The 22,986-nt window shown below is 46.8% G+C and overlaps 1 protein-coding gene and 1 long non-coding RNA gene across 3 annotated transcripts; one reads left to right on the plus strand and one right to left on the minus strand.

The window, feature by feature from the left end:
• Positions 1-3,024: 3,024 nt before the first annotated feature.
• synpo (synaptopodin) lies at positions 3,025-17,955 on the minus strand. The gene is made up of 3 exons (XM_077006146.1): positions 17,736-17,955; positions 9,304-11,273; positions 3,025-6,665 (listed from the first exon to the last, which is right to left on the minus strand). The coding sequence occupies exons 1-3, from the start codon at positions 17,953-17,955 to the stop codon at positions 5,640-5,642; spliced, it is 3,216 nt and encodes a 1,071-aa protein (XP_076862261.1). The 3' UTR covers positions 3,025-5,639.
• LOC143514672 (uncharacterized) lies at positions 11,270-18,309 on the plus strand. Of its 2 annotated transcripts, XR_013130939.1 has the most exons (5): positions 11,270-11,721; positions 16,410-16,569; positions 17,101-17,342; positions 17,426-17,575; positions 17,751-18,309. It is a non-coding gene; the product is annotated as an uncharacterized LOC143514672 (long non-coding RNA). The 2 variants fall into 2 exon arrangements; XR_013130940.1 differs by lacking the exon at positions 16,410-16,569.
• Positions 18,310-22,986: the final 4,677 nt, after the last annotated feature.

Raw genomic sequence — 22,986 nt, forward strand, 5'->3', positions numbered from 1 at the left:
TTTACGCACAACAGAAATCTCAAATCTTTATTTTAATGTATTTAAAATAGTTTAATGGTCTAAATGTTTTTACTTAAAATTTTACATTTTCACCTAGACGTATTTCAACATATTAGGCCTACTGTAAATTATCCCTCAATACGACTTGTTGGTTGCAATCCTTCCTACATCTGATTCTCACACTATTTGTTTTTGTAAGACTTAATTAACATCTTAGAAATCGATTTATGACGAGTCTAAGGGCGTGTGACTGACAGGGGCCCTAAAATTATGATGATATTTGATATCTTTGGGGCCATATGTGTCATTTAAAAAACGTTACAGCATTTTAAGACCATAGTGAGAAAACCTTTAGGTGATGTAATTATTTTGCTGTGTAGATTTATAGCTTCTGAATGTACTTGATTGGAAGACCATCAAAACATTACAGAAGCAGCAATGTCACCAGGGATTTTGGGTCTAATGAAAAGATAATGATTCCAATATTTTTCCTCTAACATGGATAATCCAGAGGTCTGGATTACCTACTGTGTGACTGGGTTTGGTCTACTTTGATCAAGTTTAAAAATAAATTGCTATTATCAACGCAGCAACAGCAACAAAGTAACCATGCTGACAAAAAATGTTGAGGAATACAGTCGGTCCTAACGTTACCACCTGGTGGACAGTTCACATACCACAACTGATGGGTTTGCTACATTTTTCCATAGTCTCACTTTTTTCCATCCGGTCCGATGGTAGTGGAAAGAAATCTAAAGCTCGTGCCAATACGAGCTTGAAATATTGGGAAAAAATTCAATAGCACATAAAATAATCCAAGCAGATGTTAAATCACGCATTCCCATTAGACGAGGACGTGAACTAGTAGGCTGAGTAAATAACTGTGTTGACAGAGGCATGTAACGGGTATTATACATACTTGTATGCTTCTGCTAAGAGTTGCTTTGAGTTTTCAAGTAACATAGTATGAAGAAGTAAGAAGTGTCTGTGTTTCTGTTGAAAATAGAGGCCGTCTCAATGGGATTTACCCGTTCATACCAACAGATGGCAGTACATGCTAAGCATCAGAGTTCACTTCAGCCGTTCAAACAGTGCAGTCTTACAGATTACATTCATCTTGGAAGTGTAGCAATGGTTTAGCTGTCTGATTGTTTTGCTTATCTGTCCAACACTGCAAATATCAGACCTAAGACAGTATTGGTCTCATTTATTCCTAAAGTAAATATTCTTTCTGTAGGTGGTTTTGTTTCACAATTCAGTCCTGCCTCTGCTAAGGCTGTTGTCTGTCACTGTTCCCAGGTCAGTCCTTGGGGACCCTCAGCCACCTTCAAGTGTCCGGCACACATGATGAGCCGATGAACCAAGACATGTACAAGCGTGCTTACATGACAACATGGTGTGTTGTGTCCTAGGACCACAGTGAGTAGTGGGAGAACAGGAGGGACAGAACTGAGAACTAGATTATTACAACTTTAACATCACTTAAAGTCCTGATGTATGCTTGGGTTTGCTCCACCCACAGATCTTTTTAAACAAATAATGACCCCAATTGGCAAATTAAAGTGATTTTGAATAGAACAACACTGTGTTGTAACTCCACTTCTCTAGACAGTGCTGACCACTCACGGCCCTGGAGCACATACTGCTCATCTCGACATCTGTGCTGTTCTCACACACCTCAACCAGCAGGTGTGCTAAACAGCCATTGAGTAGCTTTAGTCATCCTGGAGAAAGGAGGAGGTTATAATGTAAACGTCATGAGAACTCCATCATGGCTCTCAGTTGTGCCAGACTATCTGAGGCAATCTGGAGATTTGTGTCAGATTATCAGGAGTGTTGGGGATTTTTTCAGCTCCGGTCCAGCATAGTCTAGTGAATCCCATGTTCAAATGCCCCTTATTCAAAACATCAGCAAATACACAGGTTTGGTAGGTGTGTTGGAATAGATAACCTATTTGTGTGGGCCTCCTGATTGTTCAGACCTGGCTTAGACAAACATTACCATTTTAGGCAAACAGCATTACCATTTTAAAAGTGTTCTGTGAATTCTTCAGATTTTTGTTAAATGTACAAGCGAAACTGGGTGAATGTGTAGCTTATATTTACAAAACATACAACCTGCATATTTATTGCATTTTGCCAAATGTCAAACTTCAGTGGAAAGAAAACAGTTGTTATGATGATGAATGCTGGATTGATGATCTTATTTAATATTAGCCTAACTGGTTTATTAATCGGATCAGTTAAATTGCATTCCGCTGTTCACAGTCTGTCCTGCTCTAACACAGCACAGTTTTAACACAGTCTGTCCTGCTCTAACACAGCACAGTTTTAACACAGTCTGTCCTGCTCTAACACAGCAGTTTTAACATTCTGTCCTGCTCTAACACAGCACAGTTTTAACACAGTCTGTCCTGCTCTAACACAGCAGTTTTAACATTCTGTCCTGCTCTAACACAGCACAGTTTTAACACAGTCTGTCCTGCTCTAACACAGCAGTTTTAACACAGTCTGTCCTGCTCTAACACAGCAGTTTTAACATTCTGTCCTGCTCTAACACAGCACAGTTTTAACACAGTCTGTCCTGCTCTAACACAGCACAGTTTTAACACAGTCTGTCCTGCTCTAACACAGCACAGTTTTAACATTCTGTCCTGCTTGCTGATGAGTTGTGTCAGCAGCTGTGATCGTGCTAACCATAGCAACGCTCTGACCTTAGCAACACGCTGGCTCAAGGTGCTCAGCAGTGATTGTAAAGATCAGATGTCTGTGGTTATAATCATGGGCCCTGTGGTCAAACCTACAAAGCTGTTTTTGTTAAATCTTTAAAATGGAACTAGCATGCCTCTCCTTTGTGGTGCTGACACAAGTACCAAATAAGGACAGTGGGATAAATAATATCAACAAAAAATATGACAATCAATAATTAAATATCAACAACAGGCTTGGACTAGCCGTCATAATGAATAATTATACCATAACAAACACTGTACTAGTGAGCCAATGAAAATGAGTCAGAAAATGTCAATTTTGTTTTGTTTGTGTTTATTCATAAATTACACAGCATTTATGAGAGCAAGAATAGTGCTGGTGGCATATTTATTATATAAATGTATTAAAAAAACAAAACAGTGGAAGGATGAAGAGCAGAGCTGATGTAGGAGACGGTGCTGTGGAAGACCTTCCAAGGAATGGTACTATGAGGAAGACCTTCCAACGAACGGTGCCATGAGGAAGACCTTTCAACGAATGGTGCCATGAGGAAGACCTTCCAACGAATGGTGCCATGAGGAAGACCTTCCAGCCAATGGTGCTCATCCTTGGTGACACTTGTGCCCCCATCAGTCAGGACATGTGTGCAAGTACTCAGTGAAAACCAATCCTGCTCAGAACTGCTGACGGACAGATATAGACGGGCAGGTGTCAGGAGAAGAGTCATGTCTACAAGCACTGCGATCCATTACTTCAGGGGACGCCAGTACTGCTGCCTGCAGTGTGCAGGACACTTAATCTGCTGTTCAGTTCTGCGTGATGCACCCTGGTTTGCTCAAAGGAATGTTTACCTCTGTCATCCTGGTCTCAGATGAGACCTGCCCTGTGGTTTATAGAAATAGCATGTGCGATCTGTGCTGGGAGATACACTCTGACTGGGATGCACGCAGGCTGCTGAGTACAAAAAAGTGCAAGGAGTGATATAAAAACTACATATCCCTAATGCATGCTTACCTTTGTTTCTTCCAAACTACAATATCCAGAAACAACTATGTTGATTGGTTTCACCATATCTGTACCAGCTATGGTAGACAGTGGCCTGGTGCCCGTTGTCTCTCTGTCCTTACAGTATTATTTCAATCAAAAGCTAGTATTGCTAATAATAAATGAAAGCTGGTAGGAAGCAGCTAGCATTATGCAAATCATGTATCATGCTAAGCACCGCCCACAGGCTTCCATCAACCTGAAGGTACTTTAACATTTTTGGATTAGTTATTCCTTCAACAGAAACATTTTGAAAAGATTTATCTTGAAAATACATTGCAAAAATACATCCTGGATGCCATGTTGTATGACTTTCAATTCTTATTACCCTCTCTAATATGCTAGTCAGGTGTGAAAGCATAGCCATCCTGTCAGTCTGTTTCACCTTTTTAAAATGAATTTCAGATTATGTTTTAATATGCAAGGTAAATTACTCTGTAATGTTTCTGTACTTTGCATTAGATTGAGTCAATGTGATGGAGTCAGGAAACATAGCTTTAGTATGAGCCCTCTTCTGCTCTTCCTGGATCCTGTTAAAACATGCTAACATCCCCACACAGCGCTAGTCACCGCCACTCCCTCAAACACTCAAACATGTAAACACTAAACTACAGGATGTGTGTTTGCCTAAGAGAGATTTCTAAATGCCCTAAAAGGTCAGTGCAGTAATCCCTTATTTTAAGACTACACGTCAGTCCCTCAACGTTTCACAACACATACTAAATTCAAAGATTCCCACAATGCCATAAGCAGTTATCATTATTCGTTGAAAGGTCAGTCCTGAAACCCTCTCAAACAAGACCTTTAGTTCTTTTGTACCCACAGATTCCTTCAATATCTGATTTGTGTTCAATCTGCAAACATTATCAGGAAACTACCTTCTTGTACTCTCAAACAATTCCAAAGCAATATTATACCAAAAAAATGTAAATCCTTTTTTAAGACTTGAACTGGAAGAGAAGAAATGCAGAAAATTAGATAATCTAATACTGCTTGAAAGGCCATTTGCACGTTGATCTTTTCTTTGGTCACAATAAGCAAGATAAGTATTTGGTTAAATGTAAAAAAAAGTCCCTCGCCCAGGTGTCGCAGTCTGCCAGACAAACTCCACACAGGCATGGAGCACTCCACACAGAGCACTCCATGTAGAGCACTCCACTCATAGCACTCCATGCAGAGCACTCCACGTAAAGCACTCCACGCAGAGCACTCCTGGGATTCCCCTGTATTGCACAATTGCGGAGTGTTTTTCCTTCCCAATCCCTCACCCTTGGCTCACAACGCCAAGCCTTCCGTGATGTAGGTTTGGTGTGTAAGAGCAGGTAGATGCCCCAAGCACATACACTGTGGGTGGCGTCTGGCGACTAGGAGGGAATACAAAGAGTCTGAGCATAAACAAAGAGTCTGAACCTAAACGAGTCTGAGCATAAACAACGAGTTCGAGCATAAACAAAGAGTCAGAGCATAAACAAATCTGTGTTTCATAATTCCAAGCGAAGTAAGATCTTCCAGCCAAGATGTTGATCAAGTCCCCCAACTCTTTACATTCCAAACTTAATGGCCACTTCAGAATTGGTGGAACAGAATCAGTCTTTACATTTTCTCATTTTAAAGGCTGTTCACTGTGATTCCTAAATCTTAGTTCATTCCCAGGATCACCAGTCAGCAGCCATGTTAACCACCTTGCAGTGCTCACCCAACCAGAATATGACACAACAGCTAATTGAGGACTTCTGGAGGTACTGTTTAGGTGTGGATCAGATGTCATATTACATGTAAGGGCTAAACACTAGAGGTCCATGACAAGGCGGATGGGTTATAATGACTACAGATGTGGTTCATTAGGAGGTAAGTCGACCTCCACTGGGCGTAATCCATGTGCACTACAGGTCTTCTGAAGCCCCGCCCCTTTTCACACGGAGGCTCCCTGTCCAGACGCGCGGACAGGTGTTGAAGCTGCGTAGCCCGGGCGATCGCACCCCCGAGTCCTCCGACTCCAGTGAGGCGTCGGAGTCTGTGAGGGAGCGGGTGGTGTAGAGGCGTAGCGGGGAGTGGACCATGCGTGTTGGCGGGGGGCTGGTGAACGTGGGGGACCGGACCCCCAGTGGGCGGGACTGACTGGTGTTGGAAGAAGCACTGCCCAGCGGAGACATGGGGAGGCCCCCCAGAGACCCAGGGGACGGGCTGTTCTTCCTTTTGGCTGCGTTGATGATGTTCTTGGCCAGGAGGCGGTGGTTGGCCTTGGTGTCTTGGAGGGAGATGGGGGACTGGCACGTGGTTTGCCAAGGTGGAGACACAGTTGTGGTTGCAGTATGGGTAGCGGTTGTCCTCGAAGGTGAGGGGCTCTGGAAGGGTTTTGGGATCGGGGAGCAGGTGACGGGCTTATGGATGGGATAAGGTGGTGGGGAGGTGACTTGAGAGCTACGCTGGCTGGATGGGGACCATGGGGCACTGGGGGGCCTCTCATCTCTGCTGGGAACCCATGGGGCACTGGGAGGCCTCTCATCTCTGCTGGGGACCCATGGGGCACTGGGGGGCCTTTCATCTCTGCTAGGGCACCATTGGGCACTGGGAGGCCTCTCATATCTGCTGGGGGACCACGGGGCACTGGGAGGCCTCTCATCTCTGCTGGGGGACCATGGGGCACTGGGGGGCCTCTCATCTCTGCTGGGAACCCATGGGGCACTGGGAGGCCTCTCATCTCTGCTGGGGGCCCATGGGGCACTGGGGGGCCTCTCATCTTTCCTGGGGGACCACGGGGCACTGGCAGGCCTCTCATCTCCGCTAGGGGACCACGGGGCACAGGAGGGCCTCTCTACTCTGTTGGGGGAGTGAGGCAGGCAGGGGCTCCAGGGACGTGGGGTTCTGGAGCTGTTGGGTGGGGTAACAGTTGGAGAGTCGTCTGTAACCTGACAACAGAAAAAAAACAAACCCTTACTCTCAATATTTTATCAGATATATTACTTTGCTATATTAATTACATGCATTAATTAGGTACATGCAACACACACAGATAACCTGACCACATAAGGAAGGACAAAAAGCAGAGTTCAGTGTAGCATTGCAGTGCCTGAGATCAGCAACACAAAAAAGCCAATAACATGCAGTCCTACAAGGGCACTCCTGTCCCTGCAGCAACAGGGGTCACTTTCCAGATGCAATTTAGACCTGTAAATAAGACTTGATATGGGTCAGTACCAAGTTCTAGAAGACCACTTTGGTGTCATCTTCCAGACCCCCCACTGTTCTACAACACCTGTTTCTCTAGAATGATGATTATCTTGTGTGCTGAGTCACTATGATTATTAAAGCAAGGCATTGCCAAACAGTGCAGTGTTGAGGCCCTGTGGCATTCGATATCCCTGTCACAGACTATATATCAATTTAAATTAAACATCCTCATTGAGGATTTGATTTAGATTACACCAGGACTAATATGTATCTGGATCCCAGCCACACTAAGCAGTCAAATATGACACAAATGCCAAACAGCTCCTGAGGTCAGCTGGTTGAATCCCCACCCAACACACTATTAACACATCCAGAACTATTCAACAGGTGAGATCCGCTTGCAAATATCACACTGGCACTTCAAGAGCATCGCAAGTAACCGCAGCAGGTTTTGTTTACTCTCCTGCGTGTTCATATCATGCCATAGCAAGCTTTCACGAACCGTTCAGGTTACAGGCACACAAGCTGCCAACTGCACTAACCTCTGCTGAGATACGTTTGCTCTAGTGCGCCTGCAGGGGAGGTTTACACACTGTGTGAGAGGAAGCCAACGTTGGCCTGTGTATAAGCAGGTGTTGAGACCAAGCATGGAGGAAGTAGACCCTAAACATCTCCTGATAGGCTCACTGTAGGAGCAAATGGACAACCCTACACGCAAAGCCTTCACCCAGTGACCTGGAAGTGATTCTGGACACACGGCTTTCTTCTCTGTTAAATGTAGAGTCATTAAAGCAGCTTTCTCATGTTCCATTGCTAGAACAAGGAAGCGTTTGGCTTCTGGGGCTCACATGACCTCACTGTGCCAACTTCCTTTTTCAGTTGGGACTGACTGGAAACGTTCGCCTACCTTATAGACTTTTCATTTTGGGTTAATTAAAGGTACCAATAATAAAACACTAAACAATCGTCACAATTTCACTGTTATAGGGTTGAATTCTCTAACAGTGACGGAAAATTTTTTTCGTTTCTGAGCATCTGTCTAGTTTGTGGTGTACTTCTGTAAGAGCCAGCGCTCTGGGTGGGCATAGATGCTCTAGGTGGGCATTGGTACTCTGGGTGGGCATGGGAGAGTCAGGAGTGCATTTGTTCCCTTATTGAAGACAGTGTTACTCTGTTGAAAAATACAATGAAATGTCTTTGTGAATGTGAATTAATTAATAAATGAACATATAATATAATATAATATAATATAATATTATATAATATTATATTATATTATACATATAATAACCTGTCAATTCTAAATTCATTTTAACACAGAGTGTAGGAAGGAGCAGGGTATAAGGGCAGCAGGTCACGAGGTGTTAGGAGCAGGATGAAGAGACCAGGCAGTGAAGATCTGATTTTTTAATCAAGAAAGAAAGAAAAACAGTGAGAGAGAAAAGAGCATAACCAGAGAGTATTAAACAGAGATAAATCAATCCAGAGTATTAAACAGAGAGTAATCAATACAGAGAGTATTAAACAGAGAGAAATCAATACAGAGTATTAAACAGAGTGGAAGAACATTACTCTGGAGATCTGAATTTGAAGTGTTTCCCATGTCTCGTCCCCAAAGCTCACAGTTTTCCTGTCTGATGTCATTAAAGCCAGATTACCACTGTGTGGAACTACAACTTCATTGCGATGAGTAATGCTACTCTAGTGAACAGTATACACTCTCCCAGCCTGTAGCCACAGGAGTGTGTGCTACCACAGCACTGGCGCATCAGGGTTACTGAGAGTGAGGGAGCAGTCCCACTCCTCTCATAAACTGCGAATCAAGCCCAAGACACCGTCTGCTAAAATACTCAGAAAGAACCTTTTAATATCAAACCTAAAAGATAGGAAGCAGGAGCAGGAAAACATATTGGTTTGCTAGCTAAGATATTTGGCTTATGCATAACTATCTTTAGAGTGCTACGCTACATTGCTAGGACTGTATGTGGTGGGAGCTGTGGCCCACAGGCCTGGGAAAAGCCCCCTGGTGGCCAGAATCCAAAGTGCAGCACAGGGGTTCCCATGTCTCAGCAGAATACCTGACATTTACTGCATCCCCATGCGAAAGTTGGGAACAGAACCTGCAGTCACATGAACTTCAGCATGAAATCGTGAGCCGAAGAATGGCTGAAAGTCTGAGCAGAACAAAACGCTGGCATGGTGCCAAATAATCTACAGCGTTTACTGCACTTTCTTTTTCCTGGCCCTCCTCTTGCTACTGCATGTGTGTCCTACAGCGCTACTGCACACGTGGCCCTGTTTAGCCTCCTCGCGCGGAGAGAACCACAGCAGAAGGACTGTTTTAGGAGGCTAGAAGAAGAACGACGGCTTCCACACCTGTGGGAGGATCCCAGCTTTCTTGGCAGAGAAGGTGGGTTTGGGTGTCTGTGCGGCCACGCGAGGTGAAGCCACGCGCTCAGGTGACGCGGCGCTGCTCGCCGTCCCCACAGCCACGATGGGAGGAGAGAAGCAGTGGGCAGACCTGTAGGCATGCTGGGTGGGGACAGGGCTGGAGGGGAGGGAGGTCTGGCGGGAGGAGGAGAGTCCTGTCACCGTGGACCTGGGCGGGGGTGCTGCTCTGGGGAGGCTGCTCCTCGGGTCCCTGATGGGGTTGAAGATGAACAGGGAGGAGTTGAGCTGGTACGGTTGGTGCCGTGAGAGCTCCATCTCCACCCGGGTGCATCCGTTCTCCATGGCGGGGCTCTCCGGAACCGGAGCGGGAGGGGGTGCCTGGGCCTTTCCCGGAACGTTCCTCTTGTCTGCGGCCTTCTGGGATTGGAGTGTCTTTGAAATCTGAGCGCTGATGTTGGAGGAGCTCACGATGGCCTTGACTCGGCCAGGCATGTTGGAGGGATACGCCCACGACGGAGGCAGGGACTGGGTCGGGGAGGGAGCTCGCTTCCCTGACGGCTTCTCATGGATGTACCTTTCCATCCTGCTCTGCCTCTGGGCAAACAGCGCAGCCCCTCTCCCCGAGGCATCGGTCAGGGCCTGCTGGGGTGCGTGCGCCACTCTGGCTCGCGTCCTGGAGCTTTTAAGTGTCGACGCCCACTCTGGAACCAGAGCCTCCTCCACGCCGCTCTCGTCCTTGGCAAGGAAGTTGGAGGCTTCTGCTCCAAGGGCCAGCAGCTCCTCCTCCTGCTGTGACTCGGGCTGGCCCCTCACTCTTCTCATCTCATCCGCCCCCTGAACCAGAGACAGGAGCTCGGGGTTCGGAGCTAACTTCGGCTTCTCCTGGAAGGTGAACATCGACTTGCGGTTCACCCGGCGGACCCCGCCTTCGTCCAGGAGGCCTGTCCGGATGGGTGAGGTCGCTCTCCTCTCACCCAGGAGCTGAGGGATGAAGGAGGAACGCGGAGCGGTCGGCGGGGCGTAGTAGGCGAGGCCTGGAGGTGGAGACATGGTTGAGGTAGGAGGAGCACGGGAGGGGAAGGATGGCTGTGTGCTCATGGCGGCTGGGAGCGGAGGTGTCGGGTACGAAGGAGCAGGAGGTGGAGGTGAGAACACTGGCCTGGAGGACACTGGGAAAGGAGGTTTGATGCTTGTCTGTGATTGAGGAGGTCTCTCCTGGCTGGCCCGGAGGTGGGGTGTAGAGTGGGAGGCAGTGGGAGGGCCCGGGGAGGCAGGACTTCCTGGCTCAGTAGAGTCCACAGTTATGGGAGAGAGAAAGGGCCGCGCCGTCCTGTTCATAATGGCCGGCTGCTTCGACACTGGCCTGCCTGCTTTTCCGTTAACCTCAGCGCCATGACATCCGTTGGGAAGGGCTTGCCGCATCTCCGCAGGGCTCTCGCGTGCCCCGTTTAGCCCTGCCCCTTCCCCTCCTGATTGGTCAGGAACAGCAACAGTACTGTTTCCACCGGGAGTGTCTTGCTGCATTGCTGCCCGGTGCTCCTCAGGGGTCTCCTCATCCTTCTCCCTCACAGGGACGAAATGTCTCTCATGGACGCCGTCCTCTCCATGTCTCAGCTCACTCGCTGCCTCGTTGGACGCCTCCATGTTGCGTCGCGTGACTTCTTCACCTGCTGCTGGCTCCTGCGCTCCGCTGCTACTCCTGGGGTTCGAGTGTCCGGCTCGGCTGTCCCGCGCGCTCGTGGACGGCGGCTTGGACGCGCTCCAGGACTCTTCACCTTGCCCTGCGCCGACGCTCACCAGCGTGAAGGCGTCCACCCTCTGCCGGCGGCGGTTAAAGAGCTGGACTCCTCTGGAGCTGCCGCTGGACGGCAGGGTGAGCTGTGTGGCGATGATGTGGCTCCGAGAGCGCGCCTCCTTCAGCTCCTTCTCTGATAGGCTGGCACTCCGTCCCAGACCTGCAGACACACGAGCACAGTGACGTGACAATCATGAGGACTTACACACCCGTGTTCAAGGACTTACACACCAGTGTACAAGGACTTACACACCCGTGTACAAGGACTTACACACCCGTGTTCAAGGACTTACACACCCGTGTTCAAGGACTTACACACCCGTGTTCAAGGACTTACACACCAGTGTACAAGGACTTACACACCCGTGTACAAGGACTTACACACCCGTGTTCAAGGACTTACACACCAGTGTACAAGGACTTACACACCCGTGTACAAGGACTTACACACCCGTGTTCAAGGACTTACACACCCGTGTTCAAGGACTTACACACCTATGGACAAAGACGTCCTCACCTGGACGGAACCCACATGGAAAGCCCTGGCTGTAGTATTAACAAGGCGTGCTTATTCACAGTAAGCGCAGCGTATTCACAGCCCTGCGGAGGTGAATTATACTCTAAAACAATTTTTGCCGCATGTGCATGTGGTTCCCTTTAGCAGCCATGAAGCACGAAAGGCCCACGGTGATACATACTTCAACTCGTCGATGTTTCACATTAGAGCGTCTCTGGTGGACGCACGGTGACTCCTACTTCGTCTTCATTTTCATTGCCCTCTCATTAGTGTCATGAGACTTTGGGATTTGCCTGAATTTTGGCCTCCTTCTGATAGCGAGACCTCAGTGCATCGGCTGTGTGTGTTAATGTTCCTCTGTGCTATGCTGAATTCGGGAACAGCGAATACACTCAAAACGCTCAATCAATCTACAGAAAACTTTAGTAAATTCACGTAATGGTCAGTGGTGCTGTTTTATAGCTTCTTTAATCTTTGTGCTAGTCTAAGTAAAACCAGACAAAGTGAGTTACGAGCTATAAATATAAGGCAGACCCCAGACATTATAAATAAACTTAAAAAAATATATTGCACATATGTAATTGGAAAGTGAAATGTTTTAAATTCTTTAACGTTTTTAACGATTCGCAATAAACCAAGCAAAGCTGCGACTAAACTTGCTAAAGCGATGTGTTAAATAACCATCTTTGTGAAAATGGCACTGATTTTATTTCCCATTCCAAGTTGCACAAAGCATTTCCTTCAGCTCGCGACTACAGTCCCACCCATGGCATTCCTGAACTGCCGAGAAAATTCCCGGCTTCAGTCTGTGGCACGCGCTCAAAAATCGCTTACAGACGTCGGGGCCTCAGGCTCTTGCCCGTTTGCCCTCTTGCGTGCGTGCCCGTTAGGTGACTGCCCGACATCAACCCTACTGCACGTTATAATGTCTGTACTCAGATGTAGAGTATTGTGGTTCATTTTCACTGTCACACCTAGCTAGCACAGTTATAAAGTCAGAATTCTCTGTCTGTCTGTCTGTCTGTCTGTCTCTCTCTCTCTCTCTCTCTCTCTCTCTCTCTCACACACACACACACACACACGCACACACACAGCTATATATTAACTCAAAATACACTTGTATATTGTGGCGCATTTCAACATCAGTGTGTTAATTAAATGTTATTAATAAAATAGATACATACAAATATAACTCAGACATATAAATTACCAGAAAAGGAGGCACAGAATTGTGAAGCGTGGAACAGTAACAATGACGTCATTTCTTAGAGACTGTATGACGGGCTCGAGGATGCTGACTCATTAATTTAAGTGTAGTTAAATGACACATAATATACGCAGAACGTTTCCTCAATAGATTGTTGATTCATTGACTGTTTCTCTGTAAGTTTGAGGTTTTGGTCCTATGTCGGCAAAGTTGGTAGGGGACTCGCAAATAACTTTTCTAGCGGTGCTCTAGGTCTAAGCAGGCAGGTATTTGCACTGCAAAACTTCCAAATGTGCTACTTGGTCTAGCAGAGTGTAGCAACACTCAAAAGCCGCATTTAAATATTTCCTGGAATACTTTATAAGTAGAGCTGCCAGCCTCACAAGGGCTCTTATACCAAATGGAACAGAAACACACACCTAATCTGCCAACAGAACCGAAGCAGTCCGCGGAGAGCTACTTCGGTCTTAGTGTCTTACTTTCCATTTTCCTTCCACACAAATATGCAGCTCCCGTTTCCTAAGATTGATGTAATTTCTGTAAATTTGAAAACTTTATGAAAGGATAAAGTGAAAGAATATGAAAATACGCTTGAAAGTAATGCGTTGTAAGATCACACATGCGAGAGCTGTGGGGTCATACACTCAACTAATGCCACTAAGCAAGTAAGCAAGCCACGATTTAAAAAAATGAACTAATTATATTTACAATCTAGTTAATTCAACAATTTTAGACAAAGAAACCTTGTCAAAACCACCAGATCTTAAGCTATATAAAATAATATAGGCCTAATATAGGTTTTCCAAATCTCAGATTTCGAGTCTCTTCGTTTACCATTTAACAAAAGCATGCCTGTTAGTATTTGATATCAACCCTTTAACAAAATCATGCCTGTTAGTATTTTATATCAACCTATTTAACATTTAACACATGAAAACAGTTCGGCCATGTGGTGACTACCTTTTCCTTACGAAACGACGCGCGCTTACTGCAGTCTGCAGTTCACACGCCGCGACTCTCCGCGCACAGCGCACTTTAATCCAGCCAAACGATGGGCAACGCACCACCGAAACAACCATATCTGAGTCCAGTTTTGTTATGCTGTCATTTTGATCTTAAAGACACACCGCATCCGACAAAGACATTAGTAGCGAGTTTAAACTTTGCTACGTTTTTTTCTGGACAGCCTACTTCAACGACTGGATTCCAGAGAAAATGGATTTTCGAACAAACTGTCGGACATAACTTCATTCCTTACCGTAATAAATTCGGAATACTGTCTCTGGTGCTTCTCGACGAGCTTTTCTAATTTAACGGTATCTGTTTCGTCCACTCCCACTTTCGCAGCTCAGATTTCGTTTCGTTGCGGATGATGATCTGTCGCGCGCGCTTGGCTAGTCCACATGTTCACCGTCGTACGGGGGTCACGCACACGCACACACTTCTGAAGCCGCACGTTGCAAGAATACCCTTGTCGTTATGTGATACTACATACCTGCGTACACTATATACCCTGCTCTGTAATCTGAGTTTTTCTCTCATTGACCAGTATTTTACCCCCATCTTTTTACCCAATCATATGACATCTATATTGCAATAACAATTCAGAGCATGTCAGTCACTTCTTTTGAAAAGTGTCCCTTGTATCTAAAGTCTAGTCAGCCCCTGAGGAGTTGATTCACTGTGAGGGCAGTGTTCAAATACAGAAGACATGAGACAGCTGAGGTGAGCAAGGTGTTGGTTAGGGTTAAGGTTAGGATTGTGTGTTGTGATTACTGCTTGAAGTTGAAGGTTCTGTGGTTAGGGTTCAGGAAGCTCCTCCTCAATTTGAAAGAGTGTGAGAGAGATACTGACTGGATGAGAGGGTGGGAAAGAGATGGTGAAAAGGGAAAGTGCATGAAAAACATGGTAGGGAAATGGGGGGAGAGAGAGGGAGAGCGATTAGGAGACATGGGAGGAGGAGAGAGGGACAAATTGAGAGGGACAGAGGGAGGGAGAGAGAAAGAGAGAGAGGAAGAGGGAGAGAAAGAGGGCAATCTCTTAGCCCAGGCTTCCTGTGTGGCACAGAGCTCCTTAGTGTGGGCAGAGAAAGTTATCTTCCTAAAAACAGGACCATTCTAACTCTGCGCAAGGCTAGTAGGTCAGAAGTGTGATTACCCTGTTGGATGAGCTCAATCCATTAGGAAAAGGGTCAAGATTAAATGATCCACCCACTGGTCTCTCTGTCTCTTCCTCTGTCTCTTCCTCTGTCTCTTCCTCTGTCTCTTTCTCTGTCTCTCTCTCTCTCTCTCTCTCTCTCTCTCTCTCTCTCTCTCTCTCTCTCTCTCTCTCTCTCTCTCTCTCTCTCCCTCCCTGTCCCTGTCCCTGTCCCTGTCCCTGTCCCTGTCCCTGTCCCAAAATAGCAGTGAAATACACAAGGTTTCCAGAGGAATCTGATATTTCAGAAATCCTTCATTAGCTGTGCAAGCAAAGTGCTTTTGAAGTTCTAGGATAAGGAACCAGTTTATATTAGTAAAAGAATGGTAATTAAATCATAAACTAAAATGATATAATTCATTCATCAGGTTTCTGGAGTTCCAATAGTGTAGATCAGTTATTTTTGTTTGAGCTTCTTAACTCCATTGCTGCAATAGTATTAACTGGCAGTGCAAACCGATACGTCATTAACGTAATGTTCATCAGTATTAACATGCCTTGCCACCATAATTCAGATGGTCTGAAGGTGTTCAACAAACTGATGAAGTAGCCTTCTCTTGGTTTCTCCAGATGACTACAGCTCTTACTAATAATACAGTAGACCAGGGGTAGACGCCGAGGCATAATCACTGGCACGCGACACGCTGGACACCCCCCCCCCCCCCCCCCCCCCCCCCCCCCCCCACGGTCAACAACTTTAAACTCGCTAGTGGCACACTCATTGACTGGACATATTAAAGTTGGCACTCCGTGTCTCAAAGGTTGCCGACCCCTGCAGTAGACAATAAGACAACTCCCAATGTAGTTGGGGATGTATGGTTGCATGAGGATGAATGGGTGATGACAATTGATCCTTTTGTGCAGGTTATTTTAGTGGTTGTGTTAATAAATGTGCATATAGATCGACTTCAGGTTACAGAATCGTTAATATCTGAATGATCATTTTGCTCTGCATGTCTTTGATTCTGATGTGGTTGGAGTGTTTCGGCTTGCACGATGGTAAGTCAGCACCAAACAAACTCTTGTGTTAACACAAGATTGTTTATAAGTCAATGTATTCAATCTCTGAACAAGAAAAAACATGTGCAAAGCCATCATTTATTATTACTGTTGTTGTTGTTGTTGTTCAAATCAAATCACACACCAATGAGAAGCAGCAGCTAATGGGTGTCATTGGCCATCAGGTCCAGTACAGGACCTGTCTGAAACATCCTGATCCTGTCCTTGTGTGCTTCAGTACTATTTTAAATATCCCTCTTCCCCCCTCTCTCTTTATCTCTCTCTCTTCTCTCTCCTCTGTCACTCTCTCATTATATATATTTATATATTATATATGTGTGTTGTGTGTTTCTAACAGATGCGGTTCATATCAACAGGTCAGGAATAAACACATTTGGATGGAAGATGTGGCCTTAATCACAACTGGGAAAACTTTAACCGAATCATCCAGATGGCTCCTACTGACGAATATACACATCACTTATACTAACGAGACTTCTTTTGGCTGGAGTCGGAGAAAACATCCATAAATCCAATGTAGCTACAGTATTTTCAGATTTTTGCATGATGACAATTTCACCTATGAAAAAAACATGCTGTGTGTTTGGGCTGGAGCACTATTGGGATATTTGTCTCCTTATTAGAAAGCTGTTATGTTAGAAGTCTGGGCGTTCAGCTGAAAGATTGTGGTGATATGCCTGTGAATGCTGAGCTTGGAGACTTTACCCAAACCTTCACAGCGCACAGGGCCGAACGTCAGTGCTGTTTAATGCGTTTAAAGTCTGGAGGCTGATGTCAAAAATAACGTTTAACACATGAGATGCCACTGAGGGTTCCACACACCGCTACACTGCAAGCATGAAAAAAACACTACAAGTGGAGAGAGAATGTGTGTGTGTGTGTGTGTGTGTGTGTGTGTGTGTGTGTGTGTGTGTGTGTGTGTGTGTGTGTGTGCGTGTGTGTGTGTTTGTGTGTTGGTCATTGGTTTTGTGCCTTGTTTTTCCTTGGAAACTGTCTGGGACCAGTATAACACAATGAAGCAATAACAATCTCTGTTTTCCTCCTCAGTTCTTTCAAGCATGTCACACTCACTGCAAAGCTGAAACAACATGAGAGTGGCATGCAGAAATGAACCAGCAGCCCCGTGTCTGAAACCCCAAGAAGCAGAGCTGCGTTTAATGTTTTTCCCAGCCGCACAACAGCAAACGCCCTCGTGCAGGAGAGCGAAACGTCTGCTTCTCTGCGAGAACTTGCCTGTGTGCGCGGTGAAACGCTCCTGCCAGCAACCTCTCCCTAGCTCATACGTTACGGTCAGTGGTTCTGCTGTGTGAAGAACTCTTGTCATCTTTATCCACTGTTTCAACCAGACAGAAACAGATGTTGTGTTCACCAGGCTACGGGGCTTGACCAGCGAGGGTGTGGTGATCTGCTCCCTCTGGGTTTCTATAAAACTCAGACGTGATTCTTTTCTGATGATGACATTTCCAGCTACCCATAGGAACCCACACAAGGTCCAGAACTGAACCACACCATCCTACACGAGGTCAGAAGTCAGCAAAACACTCTCTGCTGCTTTTGCTCTCTGATGTGTAGTCACCAAGCCAATTTTAGAAATCATATGGTCCCTCCACTGCAATATTTCTACTTAAAAAAAAATCTGCATAATAAACTGCATAATAAAAGATATTCAAGTGAATATTTACTTGTTTTTCGTGCAGCGTGGGTGGTGCCAGAGACCAGGGCGGGCTCGGCCTCCGTCCAGCTCTGCGTCTGCTCCCAGGCGTGGAGGCTGCTCCACACATCTTTCTGCCCACAGTCCTCCGAGGCTCCATCCCCGCTGGTGCTGCAGCTCACCTCCAGGGTGGTGGCAGCCGGTTGAGCCCAGCCGCTCCCTCTGCTGACAGGGACCTGCGTGCCGTCCATCTCCACCCCCAATCCAAGGCTCCGCAGCAGCCCTTCAGAGGACGTGGAAGTTGGGGGGGCTCCTCCTGCTCCTCTGGACCCCGATTACCTGCTGGGCTTGGACCAAAACTCTCTGGGTTTACAGGTCAGAAGGTCAGAAGGGTACTGCAGATCCTCTGTCTTTGCGCTCCTCTTCTTATGAAGAAAAACGAAGACGCAGGAGCAGGTTTGGAGTTGTGGTGGTTCGTGGATGGGCAGGTTTCTGAACAGGCTGTGTGATGAGGGCGAGATGGTGGTGTGGTGAAGCTCGTTTCAGTTCCTGATCTACACTCTCAAGCTCTGACGTCCTGGGAGGCTCCCACTTGAAGGCTCATGGGTTCCCAGGAAAAACAGCCAAGGAAATTTCACAATTTGTGATTTGCTTTGCTGCAGCTCCATCCCCTCGGGCCTGTTTCACCCGGCCGATCCGGACATTTCTCTTCCTTTCTTTCTTCTCCCAGTGGCCAAACAACCTCACAGTCTGCGTGTCTCAACCTCCACGAGGCTGACCACAGTCTCCCAAACACAATCGCACGCCCCTCAAAACCTTTCAACAATGTTTCAAAAGGAAAACCATGGTTTGCAACTTCCTGTAACTTCATCAGAGCATGAAACCACCATTCAGCTGAAATGTCACCCAACCGTTCAGAACGGCACCATTTTCAAAAGAGTCCGATTTCAACAAAGATTTATTGTTTATTGTTTAATCCTTTCATTTCTATTGTAAACAGATGCTCATTGTAATGATCTTTTATGCTCAGATGTCTCTCAGAGTCTTCCTGGTTGGTTTCACGTGAACTCTGCTCTTGTCAGCAGTGCCCGGTTGGCTTGTTTGTCCTGTCCAGATCAGGTCCTGGGTGGCAGGCAAAGGGGGAGTGGTTTATCTGGGCTGACAGCCTTGACCACGATGTGACGGTCGTCTTTAAAACTCCCCCACTGTCGCTGGAGTCTGGTCACCCGCGCCAAGCAGTGAACACCCTTCGCTAAGCCACGCCCACCTACAAAGAGAAAGGTGGGAAGAGTCAGAGCACAAACCCATGAGGGCCGCATGTGACAGTCAGCCAGTCAGCATGCGGGGCAAGAGCAAGTCTGAAGAAGAGACGTGATGTTAATGGCAAAAGTGAACTTTTCTACCCATGAAGAATATTTCTTAATCATGTCATAAAATAAACAATACAAAAGTGCTTGGAAAGGGCAGTAAAGGAAAAATGTGTTGTAATTAAGGGCTGAAATGTGAAACACTCGCACCCCTTTATTAAAGCACAGAAGGCTAAGGTGCTTTTTTTGGAATAGGGTGAGGGGGTTGCAAGATGAATAAGTCCCAAGAATGTTCCAGAAAAAAAAGGCCATGTTAACATGTGCTTAGCTCACATGGATCTGTTCCTAAGGCTGCCCCACAAACACTCCCCTCCTAACACTCCCCTCCTAACTCTCCCCTCCTAACACTCCCCAACTAACTCTCCCCTCCTAACACTCCCCTACAAACACTCCCCTACAAACACTCTCCTACAAACACTCCCCTCCTAACACTCCCCTACTAACACTCCCCTCCTAACACTCCTCTCCTAACACTCCCCTACAAACACTCTCCTCCTAACACTCCCCTCCTAACACTCCCCTACTAACTCTCCCCTCCTAACACTCCCCTACTAACTCTCCCCTACTAACTCTCCCCTCCTAACACTCCCCCACAAACACTCCCCTCCTAACACTCCCCTACTAACTCTCCCCTCCTAACACTCCCCCACAAACACTCCCCTCCTAACTCTCCCCTACCAACTCTCCCCTCCTAACACTCCCCCACAAACACTCCCCTCCTAACACTCCCCTCCTAACACTCCCCAACTAACTCTCCCCTCCTAACACTCCTCTCCTAACACTCCCCTACTAACTCTCCCCTCCTAACACTCCTCTCCTAACACTCCCCTACAAACACTCCCCTCCTAACACTCCTCTCCTAACACTCCCCTACAAACACTCTCCTCCTAACACTCCCCTCCTAACACTCCCCTACTAACTCTCCCCTCCTAACACTCCCCTACTAACTCTCCCCTCCTAACACTCCCCCACAAACACTCCCCTCCTAACACTCCCCTACAAACACTCCCCTCCTAACACTCCCCCACAAACACTCCCCTCCTAACACTCCCCTACTAACTCTCCCCTCCTAACACTCCCCCACAAACACTCCCCTCCTAACACTCCCCTCCTAACACTCCCCTACCAACTCTCCCCTCCTAACACTCCCCTCCTAACACTCCCCCACAAACACTCCCCTCCTAACACTCCCCTACTAACTCTCCCCTACTAACTCTCCCCTCCTAACACTCCCCTACAAACTCTACCCTACAAACACTCCCCTCCTCACACTCCCCTCCTAACTCTCCCCTCCTAACACACCCCTCCTAACTCTCCCCTCCTAATCATCCCCTCCTAACACTCCCCTCCTAACACTCCTCTCCTAATTCTCCCCTCCTAACACTCCTCTCCTAATTCTCCCCTCCTAACACTCCTCTCCTAACACTCCTCTCCTAATTCTCCCCTCCTAACACTCCCCTACAAACACTCCCCTCCTAACACTCCCCTACAAACACTCCCCTCCTAACACTCCCCTCCTAACACTCCCCTCCTAACACTCCTCTCCTAATTCTCCCCTCCTAACACTCCCCTACAAACACTCCCCTACAAACACTCCCCTTCTAACACTCCCCTCCTAACTCTCCCCTCCTAATCATCCCCTCCTAACACTCCCCTCCTAACTCTCCCCTCCTAACACTCCCCTACAAACACTCCCCTCCTAACACTCCCCTCCTAACACTCCCCTACAAACACTCCCCTACAAACACTCCCCTACAAACACTCCCCTCCTAACACACCCCTCCTAACTCTCCCATCCTAACTCTCCCCTCCTAATCATCCCCTCCTAACACTCCCCTCCTAACACTCCCCTCCTAACACTCCCCTACAAACACTCCCCTCCTAACACTCCCCTCCTAACTCTCCCCTCCTAATCATCCCCTCCTAATCATCCCCTCCTAACACTCCCCTCCTAATTCTCCCCTCCTAATTCTCCCCTCCTAACACTCCCCTCCTAACACTCCCCTCCTAACTCTCCCCTCCTAACACTCCCCTACAAACACTCCCCTCTTAACACTCCCCTCCTAATTCTCCCCTCCTAACACTCCCCTCCAAATTCTCCCCTCCTAACACTTACTTCTGCATGAGCTGGAAACCATACCGAGAAAATACCGAGAAAACATTCGGCAGGACACATATGACCTCTGACACACATGACCTCTGACCCTCACAAGCCGCTACCTTCCAGATCGTGTGCAACTGAAGCCTGAGGGCAAGTGTACCAGGGAGACGCCATTTATCACCAACAGCACCTTTCACCACACACGGTTAGAGCCAGTCTCAGCCCTGACAGAGGGGGCTCAAGGGCTGCGTCTCATATCACATCACCCGCTCAGAGCGCCAACCCACCCCCAGCACCCCCAAATCAAAGCCAGTCCACCCCAACAAACCACAATGACTTTCACATGAGCGCGTCTGTCTGGCACTCTCTGTTACCAGAGAATGAAGAACGGTTGCATTGTTCACACATGCTACCAGGAGGGGGGGCCGGGATGATGGATGCGGCTACGCTTCAGCACTTTCACAGCTTCAAAGTCCCTGTTCTCCTTCAGCCAGGTGCTCAGAGGCCCACGCTCTTAAAACAACAGGGCGGAGTCATCAGCAGGGAGGACTTCTAGGTGGATCCATTTAAGCCTGAAAATAAACATCTGTGTTCCTGCATTATCTGAAAATCGTGTATAATAATAGGTTTATATATGGTGGCTATCATAATACATATAATGCATGCTATTTCATACATGATTTAGATTTTTTTTCATACATAGTAACATTTTTCATATGTAGCACCAGTCAGAGAAAGTTTAATATCACAAACCTGTAACTTTGTATTTAACATATAAACAGACACTGAATTTATTTTACGTGCATCTACACATTGTAAATGTTTTGTTAAGGAGACGCGTTTAGTATGACATGTGCCTGTTTAGTTCTACACCACATGTTTGTTGTTAAGTGCTGTATGTGGCATGTGATTAGGAGGGGTTTAGGATTTGTGGATGGTTGGTCAAAGATCATGAGTTCTAAGCTGAAGTTCCAAAGAAACCAGGACTGAGTTTCAAAAGCCTACAGGTGCTAAACTCTCCCCATAGCACTCAGGTCTAAAGCAAATGTGTGGTGAAAAGTGAAGAACTCAGCATAAAAGATCAACCGGGCTTGCTCCTGAATACCTCCAGGAACTTATTTCCTACTATGAACCCCCACGTCAACTAAGATCACAGGGTGCTGGTCTGTTATTAGTTCCTCAAATTAACAAGGTAACAGCAGGGGGAAGAGCCTTTTCTTATAAGGCCCCCCAGCTTTGGAATAATCTTCCTAAATGTGTCCGGGACTCTGACACAGTCACAATCTTTAAATCTAGGTTGAAAACCCACTTATTTAGTCTAGCGTTTGATAATTAATATCCCCCTTAGATAAAGGTACAGATCCAGGAGTTCATAGACGAAGGGTTTTATGGTAGACTGGGGTGCTGGTGCTGTCATCCTGTCACTGCTCGTGGTCACTCAAGTTTGTTGACAGTGCAGTGGACGGATGCCATTGTCTCAGAATGCCCCCAAGCCTATGTTACCTTCTGGTTCTGCCTTTTTTTTTTAGCTAGGCTGTAATAATTTAACTTAGTGCCGGAGTTGCTGCCACACTCCAGAAATGTTTATAATTTTACCTGTCCTGTACATGTCCTCATACAGAGCTAATTTTCCCTGTTTCATTTCTCCACATGGCTGCCCGCCTGCTTGAGGTATAATGAGATGAGGAGAGACAAGCGATCCATCCTGGCCGGCCACCTCCTGCCTAACCGGATGCCTACACCATGATGGACATTATTACATCTTTTTCGGTCTAAATGGACATTATTGCATCTTTTACATTCTGTCTACATTC

Source organism: Brachyhypopomus gauderio, chromosome 5 (genome assembly GCF_052324685.1).
Source record: "Brachyhypopomus gauderio isolate BG-103 chromosome 5, BGAUD_0.2, whole genome shotgun sequence".
Classification (NCBI taxonomy): domain Eukaryota; kingdom Metazoa; phylum Chordata; class Actinopteri; order Gymnotiformes; family Hypopomidae; genus Brachyhypopomus; species Brachyhypopomus gauderio.

Coding starts and splice junctions, on each gene's coding strand:
- synpo (XM_077006146.1), bottom strand. CDS start 17,955: ATGGACGGCACGCAGGTCCCTGTCAGCAGAGGGAGCGGCTGGGCTCAA. Junction 11,274..17,735: donor CCACGCTGCACGAAAAACAA/GTAAATATTCAC, acceptor GTGTGTCTGCAG/GTCTGGGACGGAGTGCCAGC. Junction 6,666..9,303: donor AAGCTGGGATCCTCCCACAG/GTGTGGAAGCCG, acceptor TTCTGTTGTCAG/GTTACAGACGACTCTCCAAC.